The sequence below is a fragment of the Myripristis murdjan genome, chromosome 13, assembly GCF_902150065.1.
Source record: "Myripristis murdjan chromosome 13, fMyrMur1.1, whole genome shotgun sequence".
In the NCBI taxonomy this organism is placed as follows: domain Eukaryota; kingdom Metazoa; phylum Chordata; class Actinopteri; order Holocentriformes; family Holocentridae; genus Myripristis; species Myripristis murdjan.
In genome coordinates, this window is record NC_043992.1 from 29,950,006 (window position 1) to 29,969,417 (window position 19,412).

At 43.9% G+C, this 19,412-nt stretch overlaps 1 protein-coding gene across 3 annotated transcripts in view; it reads left to right on the forward strand.

Annotated features, from left to right (window-relative positions):
* cux1b (cut-like homeobox 1b) overlaps positions 1-19,412 on the forward strand; it is a 63,811-nt gene that overhangs the window by 41,788 nt on the left and 2,611 nt on the right. The window contains exons 10-23 of one of the 3 annotated variants that reach the window (XM_030067678.1): positions 599-703; positions 1,315-1,503; positions 1,720-1,778; positions 2,161-2,203; positions 2,392-2,488; positions 3,897-4,709; positions 5,448-5,531; positions 6,044-6,145; positions 6,258-6,811; positions 6,942-7,083; positions 7,815-8,105; positions 8,249-8,437; positions 10,675-10,939; positions 11,409-17,335. In XM_030067678.1, the coding sequence (XP_029923538.1) occupies positions 599-703; positions 1,315-1,503; positions 1,720-1,778; positions 2,161-2,203; positions 2,392-2,488; positions 3,897-4,709; positions 5,448-5,531; positions 6,044-6,145; positions 6,258-6,811; positions 6,942-7,083; positions 7,815-8,105; positions 8,249-8,437; positions 10,675-10,939; positions 11,409-11,901 (3,426 nt within the window). In that variant the 3' untranslated portion in view covers positions 11,902-17,335. Of the gene's footprint in view, positions 1-598; positions 704-1,314; positions 1,504-1,719; positions 1,779-2,160; positions 2,204-2,391; positions 2,489-3,896; positions 4,710-5,447; positions 5,532-6,043; positions 6,146-6,257; positions 6,812-6,941; positions 7,084-7,814; positions 8,106-8,248; positions 8,438-10,674; positions 10,940-11,408; positions 17,336-17,762; positions 17,967-18,920; positions 19,034-19,120; positions 19,238-19,412 lie in introns of those variants that run through there. The other 2 variants (XM_030067679.1, XM_030067680.1) reach the window with 2 other exon arrangements.

The following is a 19,412-nucleotide window of genomic DNA, read 5'->3' on the forward strand; positions in this document are numbered from 1 at the left end:
TAAAATGTTACTAAAATATTGCACCCAAATTCAGCAATATGTCTGAGCTCTCTGAACCTCTCTTGGTTTGAGGATTTGCACATAACTCCTAAGAAAAAAACCTTTACACATTTGTTTTGTTAGAAGCAGTTTTTAAATGAATGATTTTACCATGGTTTCTTGACTTGACATGATAATAAATCAAAAAGAGGCATACAGTGAGAAATCTATCACATAAGAGGCGGAGATATCAATATCTTCAGTGGAAGTGGCCTCTGTAGACCATAATGCAGTGCCGATTTAAGGCATGTTGCATTTTGAGGAAAGGGCATGACTCTTAACTGTTTCTCGAGTGGAATAAAACTTGCTGTCTCGCTCTTACTATACAATCACAATTGCTCTTGCTCTCCACCTACATGTATAACCTATATCTGAACACATCAGTCTCTCTGGGGCTTGTCAGGCACCAAGGCAGGTTGAGGGAAAGTGGGTAAACGAAAACTTTTCATCATAAACTAACTCCTGGAATGCATTGAGCTTCACAGATTGATTATATGTAGCAGTGTGAGATTATACCAGGGCGGATTGTTTCCTTTAACTTTCCTCCCTCTCCTTGCAGCGTGCAGAAGCAGCTCAGAGGGAGGCGGAGTCACTGAGAGAGCAGCTGTCTGCAACCAATCAATCGCTGCAGCTCGCCGGCCAGATCCAGGCCAACCCTGACAAGGTAGCACATCTCACTGGCTCACAAAATGTATTGATTGATTATCAGGTTTGGCTTTTTTGCCAGATGTGTGAGGTGAATGGTAGATTAAAGCTATGATTTTATTGATCGCTATATTCATTGATCAGTAAGGTCAGATATTGGGCTTGTCAATAAAAAAATTGATTGATTTGTTGGCTTCTATTTTTATACCCATGGGCAAGATGTCGAGGTTGCAATGGGCAGTTGACTGGTGATTGATTGGCATTATTGATTTGTTTGACCAGGCAGGGATGAAGGCCGGTTAACTGAGACACTAGTTGCCGTATCCAAGTATCAGTTTACTGACCTCTTGGTGGTTGATTGTTGTGATTGGTTGATTGATTACCCCTGATTATTGGTCTACAGGAACAAGACTTTGAAATGATGAATGATATAGTGATTAGCTTCTTTTACATGTGGCAGTAGAGATAGTGATTGTTGTATTGATTAAATTGGATTGGTTTTTGAAAGCATGAGTTGACAGTTGAGCTGTTGATTGGTTTGATGACTACTGCTGCAGCTCTATTGATCCTGTAGGAGCAGAGAATACAGCTGTTGATTTGCTCAAAGTGAACATCATTTTTGTCCTATAGGAGCAGCCAGTGGAGGCAGTGTCCCGCTCCAGTCTGGAGGCGGAGCTTGGGGCCAAAGAAAGGGAGACCACCCAGCTGGTGGAGGATGTCCAGAGACTGCAGGCCAGCCTGACCAAACTCCGAGAGACCACCAGCTCCCAGATCACACAGCTGGAGCAGCAGCTCAGCGCCAAGACTGCCACTCTCAAGGTGAAGGATGTCAATCAGGGCTTTGTTTGCAGACCTTTCACTTATTTTGGACACTTTTGGCCTTTCACTTCAAATCAGACTATTCCTGGCCAGGCGAGCATAATCAGAATCACTTGAACAGAATACAAATTCTGTCCATTGAAGGATTGCCTTTACTTTTACAAATTATAATTTTATTTATTATAACAGTATTTCATTTCTGTTTGTGATGCACAGGAACTGGAGGAGAAACTGCAGAAGCAGGCTGACTATGAGGAGGTGAAGAAGGAGTTGAGGTGAGAAGTAGTGTGTGTGTGCGTGTGTGTGCGTGTATGTCTGTGCCTGTCTGTGTCTGTGTCTGCGTTAATGTATTCACTATAGATCTATTTGTTGCATGTGTTTGATGTCTTAACCATGTTAAACAAGATGCGTGTGTTCGTTTAAGACCTCTAATTCAATTGAGTACACTTTTAAATGTGAGGTATTTGTGTGTGTATGTTTATGTGAGACACTGTCTTTGGCTTAATATTTCCCCCACCCCCACCCCACCCACCCCCCGTTCTTTGAGAGACAGAAATAGAAAGGCTGCATGCAAAAGCGTGGTTGTCCATATCCATTTGTTCGTGTGTGTGTGTATGTGTCAATGTGTATTAAGTGTTTCTCTGTCTCTTTCCTTAGTATCCTCAAGTCTATGGAGTTTGGGCCTTCAGATTCAGTTCAGGTAATGGCTAAACACAGGATCTCTACTGTGTATAGACATGGGTGATATTTAGTACTTTGCTGTACTGTAATTGTTGATATAGCAGTAGGAATAATAGTTAAGGGAAGGCACGGAACAAAGTTAGTTTGAAAAGTCTCATTTTCATTTTGGTTCAGTTTCTCTGTCTCTCCCCTCCATCACACTGTCAGGATTCATCCAAACCCCTGGAGGTGCTGTTGCTGGAGAGGAACCGCAGTCTTCAATCTGAGAGCGCCTCTCTGCGCATCGCCAACACTGAGCTGAGTGGTAAGTCGGCCCCTGGTGTAAGGCTTGAGCAAGGCCCGGGTTAATTAACAACAGCCTGTCCAGGATCTGGGTTTGTAAAACTTGAACACAGACTAACAAATATAACGGTCCTGAAAACTGAGTCCTTTGTCGATGGAAGGCTTCAGGTAAGTGTGGTAACAGTGGAAATCACATCAAAGGTCAACAGATATGTGGTAGTTATATGTGTACACCACAATTGCACATACATTGTTCTCTTTTTCTCTGAGAATACTTATCCAAACTTAACCTCTCCAAATTTGTTTGACAGTATTGGAGCATGAGTGCAGGCCTTAAACAGATTAATTGGTGGAATATGCAAAACTTAATTTGGGTACATGAGTTACATGTGGTTGTTTTTAATTTACACTGACTCTCAGGAGAAGGAAAGGTGTGTGTGGTGTTTTACAAAGAGTCCAGCAGGAGCTCAACCTCAACCGCAGCAGCAGAGTTGCAGTACATAAAAATGAGGACAGCACATTATGCCCTCTACATCCGCTCTCCTGCCCTCTACACCAGTGTTTATGGGTTTGAAATGTCATGGCTTTAGGCTTGAATAGTTGAATAGTTTTGAATTGATTAACATTCAAAGTAAGGGGAGCTTACTGTCTAACCCAATCATGTTAAATTTTCAACTGGTTCTGCATTAGGATAATATTTCTCCTAGTGCTCAATTGCCTGCTTATCATTGAGATGGTTTCCAGTGGCAGTTTCCAGGTGGAGTAATTAATTTTTGTGTAACATTTATTTTGGTGAAAGTAAAAATTCAATTACTCTCAACTGCTCAGGAAAGTAGTGACTTAAGAACGTGACTCAGAGTCAGCAGAGCTGTACAGTCTCTATTTTTGGTGACATGCATCTGTTTTTGTTCGCCTGGAAACAAAAGATGTTTTTTCTCCAAATGAGTTTTGTTGCTCAGTCTTTTTCCTGGATGTGATTTTTAATGAACTAAAGACGATGGTAACGCAACATCTGCGGTGGAATGATGCAGTGACTAGCAACACACTGTAGCAGCGTTGAAGAGGACTCACATGATGTATTTGTTATCTATGGACAATCATCATTTGCTCTGTCCAGTTACTCCCACTTTGCCTCCCAGAGAAAGACTGAGCCCTGGGCAAAGCTAGTCTGCCTCAGTGGCACAGTGTCGATTGTTTTCTTGGTCTATTTTTTTTTCCCTTCCAGGCTGTGGCTTACAAGAAAGGTACAAATCACAAATGCATGGGCATATTGTCTGGGGGGGTTGGCAAAAAAAGGAAAGTAAAAAAGTTCATTAATTTGGAAAAGACTTTTGATTACAATAACTTCATCAAGTTTTATTTTTCTCTTTTCGGAACCCCTTTTTTGTTGACTCCCCCATAATGCATGGTGTGTTTGACCTTTCTTGTAGGGCCAGCCGGGCGGAAAGGGACAGAAGCGTCCACACCCAAGGAGGAGACAATGCCCAGCGACCCCTCTTCTTCGCCCCCTCCTCCTCTTCCCTCTCTCCCTTCCTCCTCCCAGCTCCCCCTGTCTCGCACTCACACGGACACCCTCAACACCACCACCAACACCAGCAGCAGCAGCAGCAGCAGTGAAACACACCCCTTCACTCCTACGGGCATTGGACAGGACTTCTACTCCCCTGCCTTCCCCCTGGTGGGAGGCAAGATGGCTCTGAGCTCCCTGCTACAGCGGCAGCTCCTCCAGACCTTCTACTCCAAAGCCCTGCAGGAGTCGTCTGGAATCCCAGGCGGGGCTCTGCTGTTCGCCCCCTTCACTCCAACCCTCAGCTCCATCCCTACCTCCACCCCTGGTTCTGGGTCTGCTGGCATCCCTCTGGCAGCCAGCAGCCCTCAGCCGCCTCCAGCCAGCCCAGACATGGCTACTGTTAACGGAAGCAGCACCGCTGGCAGCGCCCCGTCGCCCTCCCCCAACCACTCTGACGCCACCACCGGCAGCATTCTGGATGGGGAGGACATGGACACGGCAGAGATCGCCCGGCAGGTGAAAGAACAGCTGATCAAGCACAACATTGGTCAGCGTGTGTTCGGCCACTACGTGCTGGGACTGTCCCAGGGCTCAGTCAGCGAGATCCTGGCCCGACCCAAACCCTGGAGCAAGCTCACCATCCGTGGGAAGGAACCCTTCCACAAGATGAGGCAGTTCCTCGCTGATGAGCAGAACATCCTTGCACTACGCAGCATCCAGGGACGACAGAGAGGTGCGTTTGTGTGTCTTAATATGTGTATGTGTGTGGGCATGTGTGTGTATCTGTGTGTGAGTGTGCGTGTGCGAGTAAAGCCCTGCACAGAGCCATCGATTAGCTTGTCAATATGGACTAGCTTTTTTATGTTTCTTTCTCTTTCCCAACCCACATCCTGTACCACACCTCTGTGTTTTGAGTGAGTTCCTAGTCACGCACTGACCCCAAGAGCCTTTCCTAGCTATCGTGGTCAATACAGAAACCTTTCACAGATCAATAGTATTGATCGGTGAGAACTGGGAGGAAGGCAGGGGTACTGTTAACTACGGGTAGATTCGATTAGCTTGGGCCTGCTTTTGTTAACGCATCAGGACATTTCTGATTGAAGGAGGTCTCAGTGGTCCATAAACTGAGAAAACAGAACAGTCCACCACCTTGACATAGTCTGTGTGAAAAAAAATTAATGCTGCAGTTAGCTGTTTGTTATGTACTTTTAAATTATTTATCCCACACAAATCTGTCTTTGTGCCTGCTCAGTGGGTACTGCTCGGCACTAATACTGCTACGTGTTCGATTCCCACTGGGGCCACTGATGGTAAAGATGTGTTCACTCATTGTACTCTGTGCAGTGGATGAAAGCATCCACCAAGACATATGTCATATGTTTACAGAGCACCGTAGGGCACCGAATAGTGTAGCAGTAAAAAAAAACACACAAGTGCTGTAACATAGTGTGTGTTATATTGTTTTTAACAGAGGGCTCAGGCCAGCCCCAGCTTAGCCGAGTGTTTCAGGACGTTCCGAAGCGGAGAGCCCTCTCCGATACAGCTTCGCACACAGGTCTGTCCCCTTCACACACAGAGATTCTAGCACGTTCTGTCTGTGTGGCATGTTTGTGTTGGGGTGCAATATATCTATGGTGTGTATGTGCGCACGCGTGCGTGTGTGTTGCGTTATTAGTTTGCGGGCAGGCATCCAGTTATACATGTGTCTTGAAACGTAACCGCACAGTTACTGTGACTTACGTCAAAGGAAAGCCAGCATGTGTATTTAGGGAGTTTATTGGTAGTTGTTATTCTGTGGAGAGCATTTACTATACAAGCCCTGTAGCACGTGTGCATGTGTGAAATCCAAAGGGACCAGGGAAAATTATGATACTCCCTCCAGTCTAGCTGCCTCACAGCTCAGTGGTGGGAATGTTGTTCTTTCTTTGTGCTGTGCAGTGATATTATTCAATGGCCTTACAGCCTCTGTTACTCGTCTTTTTATCTGCTCTGTTGTTAGTTATCTCTACCTTTTAATGTGACGAGATGTGTCATCTCCTCCCACCCCCTCATCCTCTCTTCCTCCAGGTAACATCACTGCTCGCGTCCGCACACCAGAAGCAGGTTCAGATGAGGCCATCAAGTCCATTCTGGAGCAGGCCAAAAGAGAGCTGCAGGTGCAGAAAGCTGGTGAGTTGTACTTCTCTCAGTTGGAAAAGTGTCAGAGTTCTGAAGACAATACACTGTGGCTGTGTGTTTGTCAGTGTCTCCTGTGACAACCCCTTTTCTCCTCCCTCACCAGACTTGTCCCATGCTCCCTCCTCGTATGGAGGGCTTAAAGGAGGTGGTGGAAGCGGATTGGGAGGTGGAGGGGGCAGTGGTTCAGATGAGGCCATTCGCTCCATCCTAGAGCAAGCTCGCAGAGAGATGGAGGCCCAGCAGGCGGCACTGGAGCCCATCCTCAAAGCCTCTTCTTCCTCCTCCTCTTCAGCGTCCCTGTCTCAGAGGGACCTGCTGGGCTCTCCACTCACCGCCCCCCTCCCCCCTTACAACCCCCTATCCCTGTCCCTCAAGAAGCCTCCCAGTTCTCTTTTGTCCTCCCCCTCGTCCCCATCTCCAATCCTGGATTTCAGTTCCAATGTGAAGAGGGAGGGCAGGGCTTCTTCAGGGATAGATATGACCGTTGACAGCACTGCCAGACTGGGCAGGACCTCAGAAGGGCTGGCCCGCTCAGGAAGTGGTGGAGGAATAGGTCACTGGAGAGAGCAGTGGTGGAGCAACATGCACACAGACCCCCGCAGGACAATACCTACCCAGCCAGGAGAGGAGAACCACACCCAGGAGGACTCCAAAGAGGTGAGAAGGGGTGGTACACCAGGAGAACTCTTTGGACTAACATCTCTGTGTGTCTCATCTAACATTTTAAAGTTTTCTGTTGTATTGTTCTTTTTTAGTGTCTGACCATTGCTTTGGCTGTATGTTTCAGGGAATATTGAGTGATAGTCTATCTCGACACAAACCGTGGAACAAGTTGAACCAGAGAGGCAGAGAGCCGTACCTCCGCATGCAGCTGTGGCTCAATGGAGACCAGGGACAGAACACACACACCCAGCAAGCTCAGAACCAAGGTAAAGAAATGACACGTGCACTCACATAACCATACTTATAAGATACACATAACCAGGCGCCTTGGGCTACAGCGTTGCTCTGTATGCCTGATTATAGCTAATGGCTAGTTGCTACTGTCAGCCTGTCAGTCACCCCCCTCCCCCCTTTTTTCCCTGCTCCCACCACCCCCTCCTCCCCTACTCCTCCCACCATCCCCCCATCCCCAGTGCTGTGGCAGTGTCAGCCAGCAAGCTGCTGGTTTGTCATGTCATAGACAAGCTAGTGTTGCAGCGCCAGATGGCAGCTATGTGTGTGTATGTGTCTGTGTGTCTGTGTGTCTGTGTGTGTGTGTGTGTGTGTGTGTGTGTGTGTGTGTGTGTGTGTGTGTGTGTGTCTCTTTCTCTCTGGGGGTGTAAACAGCAGCTAATGTACACTGACAGCTCCTCATGACTGCTCTCTTCCAGCCTGCTGAGCTGCACAACAGTACTACACAGACAGAGACAGGGAGATGAAGGAATAAGAGAAGGAAGCCAAAAAAGCTTCAAACTGAAAACTTAAGCACCTTTGCTGCTTGTTAAATGGAAATTGAATTAGTTGATGTAATATGAGCAATGGGCATGCGTGTGTATCTGTGCGATTGAAGCTCCTTCCAAACCCAGCAGTGAATGGAAATGTAACTTGGTTTGGAAACCTTGTAGCATGTTTACTAACCTGTTTGATCTTTGTCACCCATCCAATTCTCGTTGAGCAGAGGGCACTCCCAAGACGTCAGCGAGCTGCAGCCCCGCTCCAGAGTCACCCCTCAGTTCAGCAGAGGAGTCTGTCAATGGTCTAGCAGGGGATCCACTCGCTCCTCAGTCCTCCAGTCTCAAACCTCCTTCTGAAGAGCCCTCAGGTGGGGAGTCCCAGCCTGGTACTCCCTTATCTCTTCCTGGTCCCCACTCGGGCCTCAGCATCCAGGAGATGGTGGCAATGTCTCCAGAGCTGGACACTTATGTCATCACCAAGAAGGTTAAGGAAGTGCTGACTGACAACAATCTTGGTAAGGAGCACAGGTTTAATGTCCCCTGTCTCCCCTGGTTTTTCTTCCCCTTTTCCCTGATGTAGTATAACTTTGGCAATTATTCAGGTGTTGAATCAGAGCTCTGGATTGAACTTGTCCCCGCCCCCGTTTCTTCTTCCCAGGCCAGCGTCTGTTTGGGGAGAGTATCCTGGGTCTGACTCAGGGTTCTGTCTCAGACTTGCTGGCCAGGCCCAAACCCTGGCACAAGCTCAGCCTGAAAGGCAGGGAGCCCTTCGTCCGCATGCAGCTCTGGCTCCAGGACCCACACAGTGTGGAGAAACTCATGGACATGAAACGCCTGGAGAAGAAAGGTGTGTAGTAAAAGCTAGAATAAATTATAAAAGTACACTACGTACAGAACAGCGAGCCTTGAGAATAAACAAACTGCTTGTGCATGCATCTGTGTTGTACATAAATGCACATCAAAACAGAGGAAGAAGCTTTTGAATTACACATGCACATCTGCACACACAATATCCTTTGTGCAGGACGGCAGAGCATGTTGTGCAGATCACAGTCATCTTGGTGTGATGTCAGTACCAATCAGGACTACAGACATCACATACTGTATTAGATGTGACAGCTAGGGGGCTGCCAGGGGCCTGCTTACTCACAGTCATCAGCACTCCTCTTCATCATCGTCATCGTCATCATAATCATAATCATCAGTGTCTATAAGCATGTATTTTTATCATTTGTTAGCCACTAGCCCTCCACGCTCTCTATCACTCTCTAGTTATTCACTTCAGTTTGCATGATGTGTGTTAAAGAATCAGCAAGGCCAGTAGGCATCAGCCACCCAGCTGCCTCAGAGTGACCCCTGACCGCCCACTTGAAGCTGAAGTCAGGGAGAGATAGCGCACACACACGCACACGCACACACACACAAACACACACATATCTTTGAATCTGCCAATAGGCACGAGCATTCAGGATCAGTTTACCCTCCTGATAGCACACACTGAGCACAAGGGCAAAAACTTTATTCTCCATTCATCTTCATTTTAGTTTATTGACCCTAAAAGTAATTTATCTGCAGAGCAGTGGGAATAGTCCTGGCCGACAGCAGAGCCCAGAGGAAAGGCACAGACCTAGTGTAGAGTAACCATATTTGACCTCTCACCCTTGTGGTGTAACCCTGGGAGGTAGCACTCAGCCGCCACAGTAGTCTAACCTTGCTCCTAGGGCTTTCCCCTGCACCACTAATATATCCAGCAGCATGTATTGGGGTTGAGAAAATGTCAACCTCATGCAAAGCTGCCATGAGCTGCTCATTTTCAGCTGTTGGTGCCTAGAGTGAATGGTGCTGATTGTTTGTTATAAAATGGAAGAGATGCCTTCATTGTTACAATGCTTGAGTGAGGCAATACCACCACCTAGTGGTTGTTGATGAGGAAAATATCGTTGAGCCTTAATCAGGCAGAGTTATTTTTCAAGTCACTGTCTGTAGTGTATTTGCTTTCACAGGGTATCATTAATGTCAGATATCAACTGGGGCAGGTTAAGAGATTTTTTGGGGTTTTACAAAATTGCTGAAGTAAGAGCGGTTTAGTGGCATGCTTTTGTGATACATGTGACTCCCACAGTTGTACCTCTCACATACTGTTTAAGTCTGTTTCTTTGCAATTTTAATTTTTGGCATCTTATCATTGGTGTTGGCCTACTTAATGTCTTGGTAGATTAAGCATTGAGGTTAAGCAAGGGATAGTGTCAATGTGTTGATGAAAATTCACATCCTTCCCTCTATAAAACGCTAAAGAATAATGGCAGAAATATCTGGGATAGATTTTCAGACCACACAAGGATTTCTGACATGGGGTTTTGCAGTCCAAATGCTCCAATCTTGAAGATAGTGACATCTCCAGTGATAAGGAAGTGTGTAGTCCATATATGCTACTAGTGTGATACTCTGATTTTTTTTTTTTTATATAGCTTTAGCTTTATAGCTTTGCCTCCTATTTACATATAGGTGTCCAATTTTGGAAAAGAAATCAATCAGTCAGTTAAAAAAAGATTTAAAGGTATTATTTTCATTATCATATAATTTATCAGTTGGGTTTTTTTCAATTAACCATTTAGTCTTTATAATGTCACTTAAAATAATTCAAAATGTCAGCATTCATACATCCATCAAACTAATCAAAAATTAGCTGAGCCTAAAGTGAGCAAGTAAAAATTGATTACTTACCAGTAGCCAGAAAACTCCAGTGTATTTATTTTATGATGGTATGAAAAGGAGAAAAGCAGGCACATCTTAGCATTTATAAATCTGTGTCCAGCAATTATGCCTGGTATTTGTACTTGATACATGACTAAAATCATTAATTGTTTGTTATAATTGTAATTGATCAATTTTCTTTTGACTGGCAACATTAGGTAATCACCTTGTAATTTTAGCACTAGTTTTTCAATGTTTGCCCCACTCCTAGGGTATTGTAGCTAAATGGGAATTTTGAGCCCTGTTAGTACAGTATTTCCTATGCCTTCTCATATTTGTATGTCACAAAAGTACTAACTTTGGCCTCTTGTTTTTCCTGTGACTCCTCAGCTTACATGAAGAGGCGACTGAGCTCCTTGAGTGATAGCCATTCTGTGGACAGTGGCTTGGTGGGGCCAGATTTCCACCAGGGGTCCCAGAGCCCGGGACAGCAGCAGCTGAAGAAGCCCAGGGTGGTGCTGGGCCCTGAAGAGAAGGAGGCCCTGAAGAAGGCCTACCAGCAGAAGCCCTACCCCTCCCCCAAGACCATTGAGGAGCTGGCCTCCCAGCTCAACCTGAAGACCAGCACTGTCATCAACTGGTTCCATAACTACAGGTCAGCACAGGGCAGAACTGGGTGCTTTTATAGGGAGGCATGAGAAAAGGCTTCACCAGTCACTAAAGTGAACTAAACATGACAGGCTTTCAATTACAATCCATTTCTTTACATAATTGTGTGCATTTGAGTCTTGAATGTTTTATTTAAGCTCTGAATAATTTCATCTGTTGATCTTTTTATTATTTTGTATCATGAGAGTAAGTGGAAGTAATATTAGGAAAGGTTCAACAAGCGTAGGCTTTAGCTTCCATTTTTTTTCCCCATAAATTGAAATAACTAACTATAAGGTTGATTAAACTGTTCTATTAAATACATTTCATGAAGACCAGAATATAGCATTAACCCTCGTATTTGTGAAATACAAGAGTCTGTATATTGTCTCCTGGTACATTATTCTGAGATCACCTCAGTATAAATGAGGTTCATGATCTGAGTAATCTCACTTAAGCCCTGTATTTCTACCTAGGTCACGTATCCGGCGAGAGCTCTTCATAGAAGAGATCCAGGCAGCTGGCGGGGTGGGACCTGGTAGCGAGGGGGGCTCCCCTTCCCTCCGTGGGTCCAAATCAGGAGAGGGGGACAGCTGTGATGGGACAGAATCTGATGGCACAGTGGAGACCCGCCAGGGCCTGTCCTCTGGCCTGGAGGATCACAGAGCAGTGTGTAAAGACCAGGACATGGAGGCCGGGTCTGAGGCAGGGGGCTCCTCTAATTCCCCCGGCCAGATAGACTGCAGCACCTCAGGCTCCAGCTGTGGGCAGGGTGGCCTGGGGCTCTTCAGCCTCACAGAGGCATCCTCCAGTGGCTCTGCCCCTAGTAATAACATCCCAGCCTCTGGCCCAGCCAGAAACCCCAGGGACAATAATCTGCGCAAGAAGAAAGCAGCCAATCTCAATAATATCATTCACAGGCTGGAGAAGGCTGCCAGCAAAGAGGATCCCTCAGAGTGGGAGTTCTAGCTCCCTCTGACCATCCTTCCATCCCTCTTGTTGCATAACCTCACGACCTCTAACCTTGGACCCCTCCTGCTCTGTTCCAGTTGGAGAGTGGACGCAGCCAAAGTCAAGCTCAGCAGCCATTTTTATTACATAGAAGCTTTCCCAATAGAGGAAAGAAACAAAGAGTGGTTGGCAAAACCCCTAAAAAGAAGATATACTGAATACATAGAAGAACAAAATAAGAGAACTAATGTGTCTCCTTTTTTCTTTTTTTCTTTCTTTTTTGTTTTTTCTTTTTCTTTCTTTTTTTTTTTTTTTTTTTACTGAGTTTTGTTTTTGTACTGAGAAAAGCACTTAGCCGTCCTGCTGGCCTCTGGCCCTGCTGTACCTCCCCCTATCACCAGCCACTGGTGCACCAGACTGGTTAGTCCTGAGCTGGGGTCTGACCCACAGCTGGGGTTGAAACCTGGACTCAGTAAAACAGGCAAGGCCTGACACAGCAGCTGTCACAGTGATAGACACTGATAGATGATAGGTAGAGACAGGAACTCTCTTACAAGAACTCTCACTTTCTTAAAGGAGATTTTTTTCCGCTCTTCTTCTCACCTCCCAAGTGTCCACAAACCTCCCCTCACTCAGTGAGACGCCTCATTTTTCACACTGTAGAGTGACTGTTACAAACCCTTTGCCTTTTTCACTCACGGCGTGCGTGTGTGTGCGCGCGTTTGTATGTTTGGGGTTGTGTCAGTGTGCACGTGTGTGTACACACACCCAAACTGGGGTGTGTGTGTGTGTTCTCTCCTCAATGGCAGCATGATGTTTTTTTAATTTCACTCCTACACTCTTAAGAGGGTAGCTGAAAGCCGGTCGGTCGTGCTGCCATGGTTACTGATGTAAGAAAGATGAACTTTGACCTGTTGTGTCCCGTATCCTATCCTGCTGACAGCCATGTGATGGCCAGAAGGATCTCGAATTCCTCACAAACACACGCACTCATCTGAAGAGGAAGGAAGGAAGGAACCCTCTTTTTGTCTCCTCAAGCCCTTCTTTTAAGGATGAAGGATGATCTCTTTTTTTTAAATATTGCAATTTGGTTGCCAATAAGAGATTGCACAGTCTATTGACTCTAAAGAGTACAAAATAGGGAATTTTAGGAAGCATTTTTAATTAGTACAAAATAAGAACAGAAAATAAGAGAATAACAAGTTACTGTTTTAAAAAAAAAAAAGAACACATTAGAATGGAATAATGTTGCGTTGTTGAAATACGATACAATGAATTCACGTAGTACTGTAGCTGTCTGACATGGTGATGATACGATACATGTCTCTTGTTGTTTTGGGTAGTGCACATCACAGCTTCACCCGGCTTTGGACCTGCCGGGTCTGTGTCTGCACCGCCAACAAATTTTCTCTGTTCACAACACACATCTTTTATAGGCCAAATCAGGAAGAGTGTGTGTGTGTGTCTGCCTGTGTGTTTGTGTGTGTCCTATGTGTATTTGTATTTGCCTGCGTGTGAGTCGGGGTCGAGGTCAATTCACTTGGAATTAAATGTTAGGGGCGTGAGAGTCTCAACTTTTATGAACTTCTGTAATGAAAAAAGGTCTGATTTTAGAAAATGAATTGCATTGTACATTATTAATGTACATTTTGATGTGATTACCATGAAAGTGAATTCACCCCCACCTCAGTGTGAGTAGTTACCACTCTCCTCCAGTCTATCCTGTATCCAGGGATGTAAGTCTTTTGCATTGAATTCTACTGTATACACTACAAATTATAAGGCATATCACCTCCTCCCTCTCCCACACAAGCCCTCAGTGCCTGTCAGCCCACTGCCTCCCCTTTGTGTGTGTGCATGTGTGTGCATGCACACGCATGTCAATACATGCGTGTGCAGAGGCGTGCGTGATTGAGGAGTGTTCAGTGTTTCCAATGAGTGGGGTCATATTTCGTATCTAATTGCACACACTACTAGTGCACAACTGACACCCTTCTTTAAGCTGTTTGATGCATTACCATTACATTAATCTTCTCACAAAGTAGTGTAATACTATGATTTACTGTAGCTTGGTTTTATTGCTATTTTGCATTTATAGTTTGGTTTTTATTCTGCTTATTTATAGGTGCTGTATTTTTCATTTAATGTCTTATCGTTTGAGTTGTCTATTTTGTAAGGGATTATACTGTTCTTGAGGGCAAGTAACATTTTTATTAGACGTATAGACTGCCGGCAGTATTGGTTAATATTTACAAAGATGTACTAGTTTTCATTTGTTTGTATATTCATGAATCCTAAAGTTTAGTGTCATTTCAATAGCTTTGAATTATGTGTTTGCTACAGTTCATGCTCCCAGAGGCATAAAGCTTTTACTACAACAATTATGCTCTTAAATTGCTAGCTAGAGAAATCAAAGGACATATCAAGATCACTGAATATGATAGCATATCTCTCATCCTGTTTTCCATGCTCCGATAATATCTTTTTGGCTGTTTCTTGGGCAAGCCCGACACTAACGCTCAGCAGGACGTGCAGCTTTCTTAAGATAGACTAGACTCCATCCACACGATAATCGCATCAACATAATTGACAGGTCCAAGTGTATACACTATATGTCAAGTAGGTCAAATGAAATTACCTAAACTTGAGAACACAAGTTAACTTGAAAGAGGTCATCATATCTGCCAAATTGAGATTAGAGAAGTATACCAGCTAGCAGGTGTGCTATGCCAGATTGAACAGAGATAGCCAGTTTATGATTATGCATTATCTATATAGCAGTCCATAACAAAGCACTTATTAGGATCTTTATTGAAGACTTAAACTAGGACAGGGTCTGTAAACGTTACACTAGAGTACACTCCCGGGATCCTGGGAAATGTATGCCTTTAAAAAAAAAAAAGTGGTTCTGAACCAAGCACAGACTCTTATCCGCATCCTAACACTAAAAATAAAATGTAAAGTGGGAATGCCCATGTTTTTGTGCTTTATCTTCCTATCTACCAGCCCTTAGGATATTTCAAGGCATTGCCACAGATAACTGTATGACAGTAAGGATCATTTTAGTTCTAAACAGAGTTTTTAGATATTTTGGTAACCACCTGCATTTTTTTAAAAAAAAATCTAAAATCCCAGTCCATCCTAAAGCCCCAGTAATAATTCCCTTTTCCTGAATTTGCATCCAGATATACTGACAAAAATATCAAGAGATGCTGGTAACCCCATTTAACTGCATCAGGTAAACAACATTAGTTAAAATTGGATTTTCTAATGTGTGTCACTGTAACCTTCCTCAACCAAGATTTGTTATTCCTGTTGACGACCGATGTAAAACATCTGTCTGCGGAGGATTGAAGGCATATTGCCCTCTTTTGGACTGCTTGGACCAGACAACCACAGTGTGTTTTATGGTGATTAATAGCTACTGTAGAGTATAAGCACTTAACCCATTACCCATTTTATAGCCAGATTCATCCACTCGCCTAGACCATGTGAGATCATCAGATTTGTGCCTTTAACTGCCAAGCAGGGCACCAAACTAGTGATGTCATTAGAAGTAGACTTAAATTAAAACATCTTATTCATTCTGTTGTGTTTTTTTCACCCAGGTTGTTCGTAATATATATCCCACGTTCAGATCCTTTGTCCAAATTTATTTCTCGAAAATGGTACTTAAAAGCCGACTTTTCTCAGCTCACCCCTCTGAGAGAGGGTTGTACAGTGAAAAAGAAAAGGAGAAAAAGGGCGCAGAAACTGTAGCCCTTTGAACTAGCATATTCTTATGACTGACCTGCAGACGCGTATGGTCTGGGTCTTGATTCAGACAGTTCTCTCTGTTGTTTCCCACAATGCATTTCTTATGTCGTTCATACCTAACTAGCAGCGAAAGGCCAGAGCATTGAATGAAGGAGGAAGCATGCAGACACAGCGTACACTGTAATAACACTGAATTTATTCATAGGGCATTTTGTATTTTTCTGTTTGCGTCAGGTTTGCTGTGACATTAATGGCACTACGGATATCGATTTGGTTGCGTGCCAATTATGACGGTTATCTGGAAAAGAGACCTGTAAATACAGTCGATCAAGTAGCTATTGATTCAATATTGTCACAGTATGCTTTGCTTCTGTTTGAAGGCAGGAGGAGGAGAAGGGATGATTCAGGACTTTTCCATGATCCACAGATATTTTTCTACAAATTTAAATCAGATGATTCTATACACTGTTGAATAACATTGTAAAGGTGTAACAGATGCTGTATATCATATCATGTTTTCTGAAGTTGTAAAGCTTTACTGTATGATCTGTTGAAGTAGTGGTTATTCATTTGACATGTTAGTTGTAATGGAAGCCCGAACAGCAGCACTGGTCACCATATTCAGGAAAAAAAAGAAAAACCTCAGATGTTTTTTGTAATACTTTTAGAATATATCTTATGAAGTGGGTTTTGTAAGGAAACACTTTCCGAATCAACGGTGCTGTATGCATAGCACACTCAGTAATACATACACACATAATGCAGCACAAATACACTCATCACTTAACTCCCCCCACCCCTACCCTTTGCGTGCTTTATAATTTTCTTGTTTGTTTTTTTGTTTTGTTTTGTTTTTTTTGTTTTTTTTTTTGCTCACCTCTCACATTGGCTACTGCTAATTACATAAGTCTTAAACCATTTCCTCTAATCCCTTCAGTTGTTGTGTTAACTATATGATCAGCTCCAGAGATCAAATCTTAAACTGTAAAAAATTTAAAAAAAATTCAACGAATACTTAGATTTTAAAGAGGAAGCAAAAAGCCAAATAGTGAAATAGCTATCCACTTCTGTTCAAAAGCTTGCTGACAGTTTTGCTTATGTTGCTACCTAATGTCGCCGCTTCAGTTCATCCATCGCTTAAACCACAGTGTAGTCTGACAACCAAATGACTTGGGGAGATCCGTTCCCCCTCGGAAAGCTTTAAGATGCTTGTTGAGGCTTTAGCAAGTTCAGAGTGTATTTAGATGAGTTCCAACCCGTCATCAACAACGTGGAAGTAATAATTCTCATAACTTCTCCCACTGCTATATTTTTTTGTGAGTGTGTGTGTGTGTGTATGTGTGTGTGTATGTGTGTGTTGTAGTACAAAAGGCTGCATGACTGTAAAGGGATGGTTAAGATGTTTTTGAAAGTCGTTTCCCTAGCACTTCTGTCACTCCTGAGATACTTCTCTCCTTGGGGTCTCCCTCTTTCATTTTCCTTATGTATCATTGTTTCTTTATCTTTCTATTTACTAAACGTATCATGTTGTTTGTTCTCAGCACTGTAAAACAGTCCCTTCTACAACATTGAAAAGCAATATCACTGTATGAAACGTTCACAATGTATTTGTTATGATTGACATTTGATTCATCATCATTATTATTCACATGCACCCTAGGTGTGATAATTGAAGTAAATCTCTTTTATACAAATATTAATAGTGTGCTGTGGTACATTTTTTTTGTTTTGTTTTGCCTTGTCAAGAGTTTTCAACTTTTGTGAGACATATTGTGTATTTTCAGAGAAAAAGACATGTCAAACTTGTGTTTAACTCAGGGATGGTGCCATAAGATAAGTATTCTCAGAGAAAAAGACAAGTCATGCTCAATGTAAACAGAGAAAAAATGACATAAGGGAGCAGGAATATAAAGCAGAGTGAGGCATCTTTCAGGGGTCTCAGGTGATTTTGTGGATGTTGGACTGCCTCTGCTTCCCTCACAGGTAAGTTATTAAGGGAATTACACATAAAACGTTAAGAGAAACTATGAGTAACAAATATCCGTCGAAGAGTACCACCATTTATGATGCCGTGTGTTTGAGAAAAGACGATGTAAACGTTCCTCTCCCCTCTCCCTCGGCAGGACGGTATGCAGAGCTGCAGGTGGAGTTCTCTGCTGCGGTGCGGACCAGCGCCGAGCAGAAAGAGCTGATCCTGAAGCTGGAGCATGACCTGAGCACCATCCAGTCCATGACCTCCCTGCCCCGCCCTGACGCAGAGGGGTCGGACCTGAGCAACATGGACAACATCCCCGAGCCCATCAAAGAGGCCACGGCCATGTTTACTGGTACGTCCCTCAACAAGGCAGGTGTGTGTGTGTGTGTGTGTGTGTAGTTAGAAAGGTTGTGTATACAGATAAATGGCTCCATAGTCAGTCTTGCCAGTGTTACTGTCAAGCAAACATGAGAACTGTTTGGTTAACGGAGTGTTTATTTCAATGAATTTAACATCCAAGTTGACTTCAAAACAGTACTGTGTTCACGTGCTGTTTTGTCAGGAAGTCAAACCCAGAAGACAATTGAAAAACAAACATGTATAGATATAGATATAGATACAGTGGTCCCTCGTTAATCACGGGAGTTACGTTCTAAAAATAACCCGCAATAGGCGAAATCCGCAAAGTAGTCAGCTTTATTTTTTACAATTATTATAGATGTTTTGAGGCTGTAAAACCCCTCACTACACACTTTATATACTTTTCTCAGACAGGCATTAACATTTTCTCTCTTTTCTCTCTTGTTTAAACACTCTCAAAGTTCAAACCTTCATAGAAAAATAAGTCCAGTAAAAAAAAAAAAAAACATGCAAAATTGCACTAAAAAAATCCCCGAAACTGCGAGGCTGCGAAAGGTGAACCGCGTTATAGCGAGGGACAACTGTATAGCACATGAATACAAGCCATCACAGGCAGAACAGTCACAATACTGACTCTGATGAATGTGATTGGCCAACAACACCAGCTACTAATTTAAATGAGGTAAACCTCCTATGTGAAGGCTTTCCACAGTGTGTCAGGTCAAATTCTGCAAACCTGCTTGACTAGAAAGAGTTCAGCAATTTTTTATTGAGGGGAGCCAGTCAAAACCACGTTTAGCTGGGATGCCTTGACAAGAATTAGTCTAGAACCACCTGTTATTTAAAAAACAAACAAAAAAAAAAAGGTAAGTAAGTTGAATATGTATGTAAAAAGAGGAGTTCCTTTGATCAGTCGTCTTTAAAGCTGGGTTTATCTGGGCCGCAGGTCCCGGCGTCGCCCCTCACGCGGAGCTGCCGCAGGGCCAGATGGACTCTCTGCTCTCCATCATCTCCAGCCAGAGGGAGAGGTTCCGTTCCCGCAACCAGGAGTTGGAGGCTGTGAGTCACACACACTCACACACACACACACTCCCTCTCGTGGACATCAGTTTCTCATCAGTTCGTCCTCCTGTGTGTCCCTTGTAGGAAAGTCGTTCCATGCAGCAGACCATGCAGGCCCTGCAGAGTGAGCTGGACAGCCTGAGAGCAGACAACATCAAGCTCTACGAGAAAATTAAATTCCTGCAGAGCTACCCCGGCAGAGTGAGTCAGTGTGCACGTTCACATGTTTGTTATATGGTTATATGGAGTATGACTGGCTGTGGTGGGTTGCTGTGCACTTTACTCTGTCATCTCATTGGATTTTAAAACCAGTGAAAGCTCATGTGCCGTCCCAGTATTGGAAGACATCTTTCTGTTCTCTCTCTCTCGTCCCCAT